Below are 17076 nucleotides of genomic sequence, written 5' to 3'. Positions count from 1 at the left end.
ACGATTAATTTAAAAGAATGTAAATAAACAAGCATTACATTTGACAGAATAACCTGAAGGCTAAAGGGTTACATAAAGCTGTAAATAATAGGGTGTAAATAGGGATTTTTAACCCAGCATTTACATGCTGTTATTTATAGCTTTATCTATTTCAAGATCCACCACTCCATAAAAAGAATTACTTTAATTTCGTCATAATTTTCATTCTTCAAACAGATATTTGTTTTCTGTAATTTTAAAACATGAACCCAATAAATTTAATTAATATTTTCCTAATGAGAAGTGTTGATAAACACGGGAGGTTCGCCCTCACTGACATCAAAGAGAAGTGGGAGCAAGAAACAGCAGATGATTTTGGCATTGCTACATTTTGTAAGGATAACATGTGGGTGGGAGTGGGGAGAGAGAGAGACAGAGAGAGAGAGAGAGAGCATATTGAGCAAGATAACATGGAGCCTGGCTTGCAAATTCAGTTTGTCAAAGCATAATTTATAATGAACACTTGTGATGATTTAGTAAAACATCTACAAGTGTTTGTGTTTAATAATATTTCTTAATTCCTTTGTAAATCAAAAACAGATATTGGTGTGTGTGTGTGGATAGATAGATAGATAGATGAATTGATAAAGATAGATAGATAGATAGATAGACAGGTGAATGGTCAGATAGACAGATAAATGAATGGGCAGATAGATAGATAGACATCGAGAGAGAGGACAGATAGTCCTTTTTATTTTGTTTCAGGTCATTGGACTGTGGCCATGCCATGGCATCACCTTGGTGGGTTTTAATCAAACAGATAGCTCCAGAAACCCTTGTTGAAGTGGTTTATTACTGGTATACTTTGACTAGGTGAAAGGAAGATATACAGAAGGGACAAACTTTCATGAGTAACAATACACGATTGAATCGACTATAACATGCAACACTGTGTTCATCCATAAAACGCTTCTATATTTCTAAGATCATCTAAGATCTGCTGTAATGGTTAAATAGAACCTGCTTTACTGAAAAGGTTTAATAAGATTGAAACATGTTCATAATTATCACCATATTGTATAAAGATCCTTTTCTATTAGGTTCAACACAAATTCTAGGGTTGTCTCCCCAATGTTTTTTTTACCAGAGTTACTCATTTAGATAATAAATGATTCTTTTCATTAGAGATGAAGTGTTGATTAGTTAACATAGCTAAATTTATTACAGTTAGTATGTCAGCCCACATTTTATTGTTAGTTTCCCCATACAGCAGGTGTATGTGTGTGTGTGTGTGTGTGTGTGTGTATACATGACAGTAGTCAGGAATAATGAAAGGCAGAAAGTTGCTCTTGGTAAATTCTGAAGACCATAACACATGTGCATCCACTCAATGCTTCACCAACTCCAGGCAATTCCTGTCTGAATGGTCAGTTCCAAGAATAGACAAACACCAAACACAAGAACATAAAGTTAGGATATGTAAATTACAAGAGTAACTAATTATCTTCAGCAAATCTAATTATCATTGGACTTGCACCTAATAACCAACTTTTTTTTTCTTTTTTGGCCCTAACAAACAAACCCAGCCTCTGTTCTACACTCGTTAATTCTAAAGAGCACTTCTGAGGGGACCTTAAAAAACCCCCACTATGGCTAACAGTTAAATCCTTTACTCTTTTACTTGTTTCAGTCACTTGACTGTGGCCATGCTGGAGTACCGCTCTTGAGTTGAGCAAATCGACCCCAGTACTTATACTTTGTAAGCCTAGTACTTATTTTATCAGTCTCTTTTGCTGAACCACTAAGTTACAGGGATGTAAACACACCAGCATCGGTTGTCAAGCGATGTTGGGGGGACAAACATAGACACACAAACATAATCACACACATACATATATATACATATATACAACAGGCTTCTTTCAGTTTCCGTCTACCAAATCCACTCACAAGGCTTTGGTCGGCCCGAGGCTATAGTAGAAGACACTTGCCCTTGGTGTCACAGTGGGACTGAACCTGGAACCGTGTGGTTGGTAAGCAAGCTACTTACCACACAGCCACTCCTACGCCTTTATATAGAAATAATAAATAAAAATTCTTCGCCTTCATGTTGCTCTGTAATTGTTGATTATTGACCCCAAAAGGATGAAAGACAAAGTTAGCCTCAGTGGGATTTGAACTCAGAACATAAAGACAGGCAAAGTGCCACAAAGCATTTTGCCTGGCATGCTAACAATTCTTCCAGCTCACCACTTTAATAATAAGGGCTTTAAATTTGAACACAAGATCAGTAATTTTGGGAGAGGGGTTAAAATGATTGCATAGACCTCAGAATTCAACTGGTACTTATTTTATTGATCTGAAAAGGACGAAAGGCAAAAGTTAACCCCAGTGAGATTTGAACTCAGAATGTAAGGACAGACGAAATGCCACTAAGCATTTGGTCTGGTTTGCCAACAGTTCTGCCAGCTCACTGCCTTATACTAATTATACAAAATAAAATACACAAACTCATGTTTTGAGTTCTGTTTTCCTGTTTGCATGACCAAACCTAATAAATGAGAACAACATTGGCATTCTAGTAAATAAAACACAAATTTACAAACAGGATTCCAAACTTGTTTAATGAACTAAGCCAACATTATGAAAATTATCCCAGTAATAATCAATTCATTAATTAATTAATAGACCATTAACTAAATTGTTTTCCTCCCTTACCTACAGGCTTTCTCCCTAAGCTGGGAGAAAGCAATTTTTGTCAAATATGGTAGTGAAGGGAGCAGTAATTATACTATAACAAGGGTGTGTGAAAGTTTTCATACATCCACTTAGTTATATATATTTGTTTAGTTTTGTTTCTAATTAGGAACCAACCATGGCTATAGAAAAAAAATAATTTCAATTGAATTTTTATATTTTGTAATATACCAAACCAAAACAAATAATAATTGTCAAATTTTACCAAAATGTTAAAAATAAAAAGTTAAACACTCATAAAGAGAACTGTATAAATATATATATATATATCCTAAAGTTTTCATAATCATTCAAAGCTAATAAAATGAACAAAGAGTTATTTTGTTGTTTTTCACCATTTAGTGAGAGACAAGAGAACAGTGAGCTTGAACATTGCTTTGCTCAGGAACCCTAAAACTTGGCCCAAATGACTGCAATATAGCGAGATCTGTTGAAGGGATCCAAGGACAAAGAGATGTTAAACAGAGCAGGAGATGGTATATCAGAACTCAGAATCCACAACACAAATGGCTGGACATAAACAATACAATGTACCTCATCCCTAACTTTAAAACACTCTGCTAACCTCCCAAGACTTGACTAATAATTTACTTTATCAACAACTACCACCTCCTGTTACAAAAATAATTTTTAAAAAATACACTATTTAAAAGCAAAGTTAAATATTTCAGCAGAATTTGAACCGACTCCAGAGGGCTGGAACAAATACCACACATGCACATAAATAACAAGAAATATGAGAATTGTTATTATAGAAACACTGCCAGATTTGACTGGGCCTGATGAAGCCTTCTGGCTTCACAGACCCCAGTAGAACCGTCCAACCCATGCTAGCATGGAAAACGGACGCTAAACGACGATGATGATGATGATGAAACATGTTACTGTCTATCCAATAACTTCATTTTAAACTTCCTGCTTTTAACCTTTTCCTGTTTTATGCTCAAACTGGCCAGAATTAGCCTGACAAACTTATTCTACAACATCATTCTAAAATTGAATGAATCATATGAATGAAATCTCAAAGCTCTGGGATTGTGCATGGTTAATGCAAAACAATCTGGATGGATAAGTATTACATTTGACGGAATAGTCTAATGGGTTAATCATACCATATACATTCATTACTTTATTCATTTTGCATACGTGTGTGTGCACATAATATATATATGTGTGTGTGTGTGTGTGTGTGTGTGTGTAGGTATGTATGTATGATAGCTGTTATTCATATGTAAGACTAACTTGGTATCAAGTTCCATGCTTTTATGATTTGTTTTTATGTGGTTAAAGAGGGAGACGAAATAGACATGGATACCTTGTCACCCTTGACCCAGCAGAATATCATGACAGGTGGAGGAGAGAGAAAGAAAGAGAGAGAGAGAGAGAGAGCAGCAAATAGCACTGAAGAACCCGGAGAAAATGTATTGGCTATTTTGTCCTCTGGTTTCATTAGGTAAAATTAATAAGAGTGCACAATAAGTGATATTAAAATGTCACGAGCGACCAGCAAAAAGATCCAGGAAGATTTGTTAGTGAACTGTACGGTAGCCTCTGAGAGTCAGCCGAACAGAAATGGTTATTATGTCAAGTGGGGAGTCCACCTCTCCAATGTAAACTGCAAGAGTCAGAAAGTGAGGCAGGAGTTAAGTACAGTGTTACTGCTGATGCGTTTGGTTCTGTACTGCAAAGGGAAACCAACTTAAAACCCGTCAGGGATTAACCCTATAGTATTCAGATTATTCTGTCCAGTTTAATACTAATCTATCCGCATTATTTTGAATTAATCCTGCATCATCTCATAGCTTTGAAATTTTAGATGTGATTGTTTATTTTTAGAGTGACATTCTAGGGAATGTGTGAGAGGTTTTAACATAAGACAGAAAATTTGGGCCAGTTTGAAGTGAATTTGGTTAGACTTACTACCCAAGAGCTTTTAGTTAGTTGATTAACAGAACTATTGGCTCATTGAAACACCAAGTAAGTGGTTGAGTATACCTTAAGAGAATTTATAAGTAGAACTAATGTCACTCAATGTAACAGAGATCTACCCTTTGAATTCCAGCTTTCATCTATCTGATGGGCTTTTCACAGTTTCCATCTGTGCAGATTTACCCACAAGGCATAGATTCACCTGTAAAAAGACATTTGGCAAAACTGACAACCAGTGGAATTGAACCCAGGATTTCCTACTACATCTATTGAGCTGGATTACAGAAATTAGACAGATGCTATCACTATAAAAATTATGATTTCTATTGTTATCCAAGACCCACAAAACCTATTGCCCTGACACTGGTCCCTACAAAGATTACAGGACAGTGATTGACAGGACAGGGTCTGACAGGACATATGTCCTTAGCTGTGGACAAGTTCTGTTAGTTTAACTACAGAGTTACTGTATCACACTGCATCCACTCTCACAAATGAACTCACACTGTTTTAATTCCCCAACTCTTTGTCCAAGTTTGCTACGTTTAATCCAATATGACCACCCCTAACCAAGACTGTAGTTACATGATGCTAGGATTTTGTCTACAAAGGTTCTTTACGGCCATCTCACCTATAAACCTCAGGGTTTTTTTTTATGTTTCTTTTTCAAAAAATCAATCAGTATGCATCTCTAATCTTTGGCTGCTCTATTTCCATCACACACACACACATGCATGCATTTTAACGTGGGTGTGTGTGTGTCTAAAGAAAATGTGGCAGCCGAAGTTCATAAGAGAATAAGGAGAATTAATTTAAACGGAAACAATAAAAATAGGAGGAAAATTTCTTATATAAAGGAACCTTAATTCACACTAGCAAATATATATATATATATATATTATATATATATAAACACACACTCACATTTGTTTCTTCAAAAATTGGATTAACAGTCAACCTACATTACAACTGTCAGCTTCACCATTTCTTAGTTTACCAACTAATGAATGATAATTAACCCACCTTCAATTAATGAACACTGAGATAACATTAAGAAAGTGTGAGTGAGTGTGCAATAATATATATATATATATATATATATATATATATATATATATAATGTATGCATATATATATACATACACACACACACACACACATTATATATAAATATATATATATATATAACCTACAGTCTTTTCTTTCAGATATTTCATCAGTTCCTTATGAAGTTTCTCTTGGCGAAAACAAAAACAAAGTTTTTGAAATAAGAGAAAACTTTATGGATGGAAGGGTTGTTTTTTTTTTTTTCAAATTTTTTTTTTTTTTGCTTTGTTTTGATTTTTCCATCTGTTTCTAAATCTCTAACAGAAGTAAATCTTGTAAGGAATCTGTTAATTAAAAAAAAAAAAGCAAAAAGGAAAATAAACATAAAATAGATAAACAAATAAGTAAGAAAAGCCCGCACCATTACCAATAATACAAATCTCTGACTTTGGTCCCAAATCATGCACTTTGGTGAAGGAACAATAGATTTCTGCCCTCTTTCTGTATTTAATCTGTGCTAATCATATTTACTACCAGTATTAGAATGATAACAAAGAAGACCTCAGTAAGTTTTGAACTCAGCATGCTTGCTTTTACTGCTTGTCAGCCTGGAGAGGTAAATTTAGCTACCAATAAGGTGTGCTCTACCTATAATTAATCAGTCCAAAGTGTATTGATCTCCAGGATGATAAACAAAAAACATGACCTCAATGTTTTCAGGCTCACAAGATTATTTTTTTATCTTGTGGAAGAATTTGGTAGAATTAGTGTTTTATCAGCAACTGTAGTCACTTCTAAAATGGGACAAAGTTACGAAATTGAGAAAGAGGAACTCGAATATTCCAATATACACATATCCAATTTCAGTTCTATAATTTTGACAGTCCCTTCCACACATTATCCCCTGCTTCTCAGATGATTCACTAACAAGGTCTCATAACAGAGAAAAGTGAGTCATCCAACTTCATTCTCTCGACATTTGTTTCAAAATAACATCGAGAAACATTCTTCTATTTGTTTTATTTATTTTTGTTGTTGAGTTAGCAGAACCATTAGAACAGTCAGTAAAATGACTAGCAGGATTTCCTTTCATTCTTTACATCCTGAATTCAAAACCTCTAAAGTTGAACTTCGCCTTTCTTCCTTTCAGAGTCAAGAAAATTAAGTCCCATTTAAGTGCTGGGATCAATGCAATTGATCAACACCTTCCCACCACAATTGCTGGCCTTGTGCCAAAAATTGAAACTACTGCTATATTATTATCATCCTTATTACCAAGGTGCCATCAGCCATGGTTTATATTAAACCAATGAGATTTACTTGATAAAAATCACTCACACACAGAGGGGTATAGAGGGGGTAGGAATAGGATTTCAGGGGACCCTGTTTCCACACATTATTTGTAGGGATCTATTGAATATCAAGACACTAAAGCTGAGCACTGACCCTTAAAAACTCCCTTTTACAGTCTACAATACACACACATTCATTTGTGCGTTTGTTTTTACATGTTTCTTTTTTCATGTTAACATAGGTTAGATGAATATATTACCAAGGCATCTTTTTATAGTTGAATGCCCTCCCATTGCTAACCCTTACCAGTTTTTCTTTCTTTTTTTTTTTTAAATAAGGGTTCTTTTATACAACAGAACTTCAAAGGTATAAAACAAGCAGGAGAAAATTTCAATGGAACACTTCACAAACATCAGGATTTTTGCTAGAAGCAAACAGCAGCTGTAAACACACATACACACACACACAACAGACATCTTTTATAGTTTTCGTCTCCCAAATCCACTCACAAAACTTTGGTCACTGTGGGGCCACACTAGATGAGACTTGCTCAAAGGGTTACACAGCAGGACTAAACCTGAAACAACATGGCTGAGAAGTAAACACCTTAACCACACAGCTTACACACACACACAGGACCTAAGTTTTAGAACATCCCTTTTTTGGTACTATGAGAACCCAGAATGAGGAACGGAGGCTGAAAAGTAGATTTCTAACAATAATAATATTTGCCACGGTCATCCCGGTCTGATGCATATATAAAAAAAATATTTCGTATTTTTTGAAAGTGTCCTAAAAAACAACACAAAAATTAAGATTAAGATTTTATCATAAAGTGACAGGAAACAAAATGCTAATGTATTTATTAAACTACCTTTGAGAAGAATTCTAGATTGAAGCTAATAGCCGCTAAAACTGGGTGTACAATTAACATCAGATTTGTGTTATGTTTTAGAAGATATACACATTTTTCCATTACAGTCAATTGCTTTTTTATTCAACAGATTCCTGTTATTTTGAAACTTTGGTCAGCATAGGTTTTTTAGTAGAAATCACTTGAAACACTAAATGCTTATTCAATGAGTTGGCCATCGTGGGTACTTATAAAACTATTGTGTTGTTTTTCAATACTCATGACTGTCTGAAGAGCAGTTTTGTGAAACCCTGGTTAACAGTCTGTGGAATCTTTTCAGCTTCAGTCAAATACTATTCCACTCTACCTTTGGTATTCAAAGTATTATTTTCTCCACCTTGTTTTGCACCTGTGTGCTTGCATGTGTGTATGTACATAAGGTTGGAGACATGATGATAAAACTTTTGATATGAAATCAATAAAGGTTTGATAACATTATGCCCCTACAAAATGTATAGATTTGCAGGGGCGGAGGCAGTTGTTTAATTAATTAAAATACCATCACTAAGTATCTGAAAGTTATTGTAATTCTCTTCTTTTTTTTATTGATCAATTGAAGAGACAAAAGGCAGTGTTGGCCATGGCAGGATTTCAGTCTCAGAATGTAAGGAGAAACATTCAGTGTGATACACTGGCATTTCTGATGCTCCCACTGGCAGTCAGTGCAGAACAAAAGATAAACTGATTTACAATGCCTGTAGTTCATACTCCCATTTTACTCCTTAACTGGCTGCAATACTCCCAGTAATAATGAGTATGTTTTACTCCTTAACTGGTTGGTCTATTCACAAAATTACTCAGAGTAATAACATAGCAAAATGAGCCAACAAGGAGAATGCCTTCAGGTTTGCTTCACCTACTAGAAATAGTAGTCAAGTTTCCCTTAAATCACATCCTACCATCTTGAAAAATGGAAGGGCACATACTATAAGAAGGATCGGCTATCCCATGTGCAGGTGGTGATGGTCACGTCTGGAACCCTTTGATCATAGGTTACATTTATTCAACAAGGCAAGATGGTGGAAGAAAATATGAAAGTGTAAATCTTACTTTTTCTACTTTTTTATTGAAATTATTTCGTCATTTATTACTAGGTTCTTTGGGGTTTTTTTTAGTGTTTTTCATTCAATACTTTCAATTCTTTTCTATTAATTGAATATAGGTTAGCAAACCAACGCTATATTCTGAGAGAAGCAGCATCATTGGTATTCTGAACTTCATGTTGTCATAAATTTGATGAGGTTTCTCTTTCTATTGCACTTGGTCATTAACTAATGCTTACCTACCTGTCTCTATAAACACACATATATACACAGCCACAAATGTTCACAGACTCACATCAATAGTCATCCTCTCTCCTTTCATCACATACATATATACACACACCTGTTCTCTCTCTCTTTTCCTCTATCTCTCTCTCACACATACACATATATATATACACAAGTAAAAAACAGCTTTGCAAATTGGTCCCATTCTCTTCATTTATGGAACTTTTATGTTAAATTTTCAGTTGGACCCTTCCTAAAAGTTTGTGTGTATGTGTGTGTATATATATATATATATATATATATGACTGTCTTCTGTCACCTCTTGTTGAAGTCTTGCATTTGGGTCGGGTTGTTACTATAAAAAGAGATAGGAGAAGAGGAGGACAATGAAAGAGACTGGTTTGAGATGCAGTGGTTGAATTAAAGAAGGAGGGATGGTTACAGGATGAAAAGAGAGTGGGGACATTCTAACTATTCGCTGACTTTCAGAGATAATGTAAAACAAGTATATAAGAAGGACTGAAGATTAGAGAGAGAGAGATTGTGTGGGTGGATATACATAAGAAATGGACATCAAATAAAAACTGATCTTCCTCAACATGTACAACACAAAAGTCAACCTATCTTTCTATAAGTAAAATAAATAATACAATCAGCCAAGGGAGATAATTGCATTAATGTAGTTAAATAAGTTAAAGGGGGATGTTTTGGGTGTCTAGCTGAAAAAAAATTCTGAATTCAAAATTTCTCTTTTAGTGGGAGATAGAAAAAAAAAATACTTTGAGCAGCATCAATTGTGAGCAACTGTCAAAGGAAGCGGGGAGAAAAGGGTTTTTGAAAAATTAGAAATTAGTTTCTCAAATTTACATATCTGGTTGCAGGTAAGTGGGGACAACTAAAAACATGGTTCCACCAATTAGGTCTAATTAGCATCATTTAGTCAGCTGACCCTGCCACATCAGGGTAAAGGACAAAAGGAGAATTACAAATGATTTTAAACTGAAAACTGTTCATAACCCTGTTTATTTAAATTTTTCTTCATTTTAGTAGTTTCTTTAGCGTTCTTTTGTCTATTCATACACTTTCATTTGTTGTTGATCCTGTTGTTGTTGTTGTTGTTGTTAATTTCACGTTTCACTTCTTCTTCTTCTTTTTTCTTTTGTACCAATGTCCGATGCTCAAATCACAGATGGAAGCCATGATGGTAAATTTATATTGTGAAAATGGTCAACTGAACGTTGGGTCGTTAATGACTTCATTAACCAAACATTTGCTGCTGACGTTTTTGTTTTATTTTTTTTCTGTTACGTCTTTCTGAATGTTTTCCTTCTATATATTTTATTCTATAAAATATATATATATATATATATAATATATATATATATATATATATATCTGTATGTGTGTGTGTAAATATATATATATATATATATGTATGTATGTGTATATAGGTATGTATATGGGGAACAGCTGTACAGACAAAATGGCAGTATTCTAGTTTCAACTTTTGTCAGACATTGGTAAAAAAAAATAATAATAATAATAATAATAATAATAATAATATAACCAGAGTACAGCCATATTTGGAATACAACGTACATGTGTGTATTTTCTAAACAATTTTCTTTAATGACAACTGGAAATATTAAATCATATACATACATACACTCACACATACATATATATATATATATATGTATATATATATATATATACACACACATGTAGGTTTTTATCATAAATCTATTTTATACAACTCCAGCACCATAAAACAATACAAAAACAGGCGGTCAAGACATGGCGCCGACTTATAATTATGTGTATGTATGTATGTAGATGTTATATAAGTATATAAATACACACATACATACATACAACAGATAATGGATCACTGGCTAAAAGACAGATGAGAACAGGGTTTTTAACAAAAAAAATTAATAATAATAATTATAATAATAATAATAATGATAAACAATAATAAAACGAAATATAATAATCATAATAATAATAACAACAACAATAGACAATTTCACAGTCATAATAATAATTCCTTGATTATGAATTACCAAATCTACCTCAGGGTAAATTGCCATACTGCAAGCAGCTGTCTTGGAATCGGTTTAGTTTGGGTTTCATTTCAGTACCTCAAAACAGTAAATGTAAAGTCTTCACACCATCTTACATACAAGTATGTGTTGTGTGTGTGTATACATATATATATATATATATATATATATATATGCATATATACACATATACATGTGTATCTATGTATGCATGTGTGTATATATATATATATATATATAAACCACCCAATTCCTACCCTTTTAAATTTTTTTCTTTTTAAATTTCTCCATTTGGATTATTTCTTCTTGAGTAACCTTTTCTGTTCTTTTTCTTTGGCTTTTCGCTCCTTCTCCATTTGTTTGCGTTCTTTATCGGCAGCCGTCTTCATCTCTTTGATTTTCTTCTTCAACACATTCCGGTCACTGCTGCTGCTCACTCCAAGGGTCTGCGGATAACAAGAAGAAGACAAGAGTTGAGTGTAATTTAAAAACAAATCATAGTGAAACCAGAGTAAACTACTCCAATTGGGTAACAAATGAAATTCTTGTGGGTAATGAGAACTCATTAGACATAAGTAATCATCAGGCACAGGAGCGGTTGTGCGGTAAGTAGATTGTTTACCAATCTCATGGTTCTGGGTTCAGTCCCACTGCGTGGCACCTTGGGCAAGTGTCTTTTACTATAGCCTTGGGCCAACCAAAGCCTTGTGAGTGGATTTGGTAGACAGAAACTGAAAGAAGCCCGTCGCATATATATATATATGTGTGTGTATGTATATGTTGTTTGTGTGTCTGTGTTTGTCCCCCCCCCCCCAACATCACTTGACAACCAATGCTGGTGTGTTTAAGTTCCCGTCACTTAGCGGTTCGGCAAGAGAAACCAATAGAGTAAGTACTAGGCTTACAAAGAATAAGTCCTGGGGTCGATTTGCTTGACTACATGTGGTGCTCCAGCATGGCCACAGTAAAATGACTGAAACAAATGCAATAAAATCATCATCATCGTCTTTGTTTAACAATTCTGCCAGCTCACCATCTTGATAATAATAATAATACTAATAATAATAATTATTTCTTTACTACCCACAAGGGGCCAAACAAGGACAGATATCGACCCCAGTACGTAACTGGTACTTAATTTATCGACCTCAAAAGGATGAAAGGCAAAGTGAACCTCGGCGTAATTTGAACTCAGAACGTAACGGCAGACGAAAAACGGCTACGCATTTCGCCCAGCGTGCTAACGTTTCTGCCAGCTCGCCGCCTTTTACTAATAATAATAATAACAATCATTTCTACCTTAAGTTTAGATCCGTCCAGAAGTAGTAGGTCTTTGCCAGAGATCTGTTTCTCGTGGAAGCTCGGGATATATTGAGACATTTCAAGAGTCTGCAACCAATGACAAACATGATCGTGGCTCCAGTCAGTGATTGAACCGACATTGGTTTGGTTACTTCGTTTATTTAAGGTGGAATCCTGCAAAGGTAAACACATATAACATGCTTAATTAACAAACAACACAAAAAATATATAGTCTGTCACTAATTTTGGTCTGTCTAATTATGGTCTGTCATTAACCCAAGTTAGGGACAGAGAGTAGGGGTACCCATCATACATTCATCTGTCTAGACCAGTGCTTCTTAACTAGGGTCCATATGGTTCTTATGGGCTCCATCTAAGGTTTTTCTATGAAAATTTATGCATAATAAGTTGGTTATATGTCTGCAATACACAATTTTCTTTTGTTTTTTTATAGAATTCTTAACAACATTTAATCATAGAAATACAGTACAAAATTATTTATATACAGAGAATGGCCAAGGAATTCCAGTGGTATATAAAATAGGGATTAAAGGGGTCCACAGATGAAAAATGGTTGCGAACCACTTGTGTAAATCTCAATAAAATTTTTTGTCTAATCCTCTGACTTAGAGAAAAATGGTCAACCCATGATTCTGCATTCTACCCTTGTAATACAAAGGGTTGTACCACAAGGGCCTCAATCCAGTCCTGTTATACAGTTACAAAGTCCTGAAGTCTTAATTATGTAAGCCCTATCATTCAATGTGATTAGCCAGATCTGGGTTATATCAAAGTGATAATAAGGTACCTGCCTGCATTCCAATTCCTTTATGTTTTATATAAAATAAGGGTAAAGACCCCACTTTGACCATGAATGACCATGGGATTGAACCTTGATTTCCCCTCTGAGGTACAAGTCTAGGCAAGGTCGTTTATGGAAGACCAGCAGTCTCCTATGCATACCAGTCACCCACGTGAAAGGTAAAGGGGCCCGATACAGCTTGGCACCAGTGAGATCACAACATCATTTCTAAAGCTGAGTGAATTGGAGCAATGTGAAATAAAGTGTCTTGCTCAAGAACACAATACACTGCTTGGTCTGGGAATTGAACTCTCTACCTCATGATTGTGAGCCCAACCATTGAGCCATGTGCCTTCACATTTTATATACATATAAATGGAAAGGGTCAATGGAAAGGGTTAGATTGTGTGGTTAGAGAATGACACTTAGACAATGATGACAGTAAAAACAGAAGGTGACAGTGGGAGCAAAGGCAAAAAGGAAGGATTGGGCTTTATGTTTTGGTTTGCTGAGGGCGAGTTCTTTCATTGCACTTACCTCCGATGGATTTGATGATAAATTACTTTTCAATGAGTATCTGTTTGATTTGGAATCTGGGCTTCTGTTTGATGCTGTGCTAGCAGGTGAGTGTTCAATGGAGATGTTTGGTTGAGCTGTGGAGGATGGAAGCAGACAGAAACTCAGCACCATTCACCAATCTTGTGGACAATTAAGCAGAGAAGGAAAGAGAGGAGGAGCAGTAGTTCTACTCATAGGGAAAGTAGAACATCTGGATATATAGCTTACTCAATATATAAATTATACTCTGTGTGTGTGTGTGTGTGTGTTGTGTGTGTGTGTGTGTGTATATATATATATTCCTGTCACAACCTGGGACCTTGAAGACTGCTTAAATGCAAGAAAGTATACTAGTCCCTTAATATTTGATATTCAATATTTCATCTATTCAATAAGACAATCAATACTTCATTTCATTTTACTATATATACTATATATTCTATATCCTACATTAATATTGTAAGAATATAAATAAACCATAAAAAACAGACAGAGTTGGAATGCCTTTGAATAATATATTCTTCTATACACAATCATACAAACTCCTTTACATATATACATATATATATATATATATATATATACACACACACACACACACATATATATATATATATATATATAGTGTGTGTGGTGAAGCAAATTCTTTTGCCTAACCCTTATTATAATATATATATATATATATACACACACACTCATTCAAACATACCTATAGCTTATATTCACAGCCTTCCATCCTTTCAAGGTCATATAACAGCATGTGTGTATACATAATATGTACACACACAAAGCTGCACACTGGCACATGCAATTGCACACACTGTTAAATTTCAATAAAACGTAAACAGTATTACTCTACAGTTGAGTCACACATGACTGTACATGACGTCAGCTGATTGTTCAGGTTATGTATGTTTGGTTGTATGCCAAGTATATTCCCTGAGCTTGCAACAGCTGGTAACGTTGCCTAGCTAGCAATGGACGAAGGTTTCAATCAAAGCAATGACTTTGCTGTTACTTTTAACACCAGGTCGTCAGCTCTGATCCAGCATACCTATATTCAAAGACATTACAGCTGTGGCCATCCTTACAGCATTATCAAGGGAAGAAAGACAGTACTGATAACCAAAATGTATAGATATTAAGTACAGAGGATAGGGTTTGCGCCATTTTGTCACTTTTTGTCAAGGCTACCATGAGTCGAAACAACAACACATCTTTCTTTCGTCCCTTTCTCTTTTCCATAATTTCAACAGCAGATGAATTGGGCTTTTGTGTTTTTTTGATATTATTTATAGGAGCTTCTGAAAAAATTATTATTTATAGGAGCTTCAGTCAACCATGAAAGGGAAATTTTATGATAATGTAAAATTGTAAGACTTGTTAATAAAGTATTTTAAGATAACTATTAAAATTTTTGTTTGAGTTTTTTTTTTATTTCTATGTTATTTTGTTTTACTGGGTTTTTTTTTATTTTTATGTTATTTCTTTTTACTGTTTTATAGTTGCAACAGAATAAGTGGGGGGTGAGGAATGGGGTTGCTTCTAGGAACAATTTACAATTGGTTCTGTAACAATGTAAATATCCTCAACTGAACAATAAATATTTTTGAATAGGAAATTCAACAGGAGACATGAAAAACTGGTGGGAAAAATGCAGAAAACAATAAGTAGAACATGTTGAAAGCTTGAGCTGTAAGGAAGTGAATGAACACAGAAACATAGGAAAGGAGAATGGGAAAATTTGGTAAAGAAAATTGTAAATACAAGCAGGAAAGAAAAAACTGGAAATATTGAGAAATGGAATGGGAACAACTCCTCCTCCTTCTCTTCCTGGATAAATAAAAATTGGGGGAAAATTATGGCAAAACAAATATAAACTCACAAAAATTCTTAACTACTATTTCATTATTACTGGTTTCTAATACAGAAAAAGATAGTAGGGAAAATAGAAAGCTAGATACTATAGAAAGATAGAAAGGTAGACACTTTAGGAAATGTAAAAAGGGAGATACTATAGGAAATATAGAAAGGTAGACACTATAGGAAATATAGAAAGGTAGACACTATAGGAAATATAGAAAGGTAGACACTATAGGAAATATAGAAAGGTAGACACTATAGGAAATATAGAAAGGTAGACACTATAGGAAATATAGAAAGGTAGACACTATAGGAAATATAGAAAGGTAGACACTATGGGAAATATAGAAAGGTAGACACTATGGGAAATATAGAAAGGTAGACACTATGGGAAATATAGAAAGGTAGACACTATGGGAAATATAGAAAGGTAGACACTATGGGAAATATAGAAAGGTAGACACTATGGGAAATATAGAAAGGTAGACACTATAGGAAATATAGAAAGGTAGACACTATAGGAAATATAGAAAGGTAGACACTATAGGAAATATAGAAAGGTAGACACTATAGGAAATATAGAAAGGTAGATACTATAGGATGGTACATACATATATTGTTGATAATAACAAACCTAATTTTAAAGTCTAACCTAGATTTTATTGAAGCAACATTACATAAGGTGATATTTAAATTTGAATATTATAATTGTCTCGAGGAGCAGGTTATTTCTGTGTGTACTTCCTTGAAGTTCTTTACAAATCCATTTATACATCGGGTATTCTTTTAACATTTCTATATATATACATACGTACATGTAATGTCATGCAAACAACAACAACAACGGTAAGCAACACCAAACAAGTAGACATGCAAATCAGTATTATTATAATTATGATTAAACTACAAAAGGATTAATTACAGTGTTTGATTAACTACTCTAAATAATTCTACATTTGGCCAGGGGGAGAAGCAGAAGGGATTGCAAGATTAATAGGAATTTGGTGACTACATTGGAAGAAATAATCTTTTCTACTCCAGAAACGAGGCCCAAAATTTTGGTGGAGGGGGCCAGTCGATTAGATCGACCCCAGTATGCAACTGGTACTTAATTTATCACCCCCAAAAGGATGAAAGGCAAAGTCAACCTCAGTGGAATTTGAACTCAGAACACAAAGATGGATGAAATAATAGTGATAATAAACTTTTCTATTGCTAGCACAAGGCCTGACATTTTGGAGGTAGGAGGCTAATGAAGAACATCAACCCCAGTGTTCAACTGGTACTTATTTTATT

The 17076-nt window shown here is 34.4% G+C and overlaps 1 protein-coding gene across 11 annotated transcripts in view; it reads right to left on the bottom strand.

Annotated features, from left to right (window-relative positions):
- Positions 1 to 11211: 11211 nt before the first annotated feature.
- Positions 11212 to 17076, bottom strand: part of LOC115223415 (neurabin-1) — a 320060-nt gene continuing 314195 nt past the window's right edge. For all 11 annotated transcript variants that reach the window (XM_036512632.1, XM_036512635.1, XM_036512634.1 and 8 more), the window contains 3 exons: positions 13897 to 14012; positions 12555 to 12731; positions 11212 to 11701 (listed from right to left, as the gene is read on the bottom strand). In XM_036512632.1, coding sequence (XP_036368525.1) covers positions 11552 to 11701; positions 12555 to 12731; positions 13897 to 14012 — 443 coding nt within the window. In that variant the 3' untranslated portion in view covers positions 11212 to 11551. The remainder of the gene's footprint in view (positions 11702 to 12554; positions 12732 to 13896; positions 14013 to 17076) is intronic.

Source organism: Octopus sinensis, linkage group LG23 (genome assembly GCF_006345805.1).
Source record: "Octopus sinensis linkage group LG23, ASM634580v1, whole genome shotgun sequence".
Lineage (NCBI taxonomy): Eukaryota > Metazoa > Mollusca > Cephalopoda > Octopoda > Octopodidae > Octopus > Octopus sinensis.
This window is presented reverse-complemented; position numbering and strand designations above follow the sequence as displayed.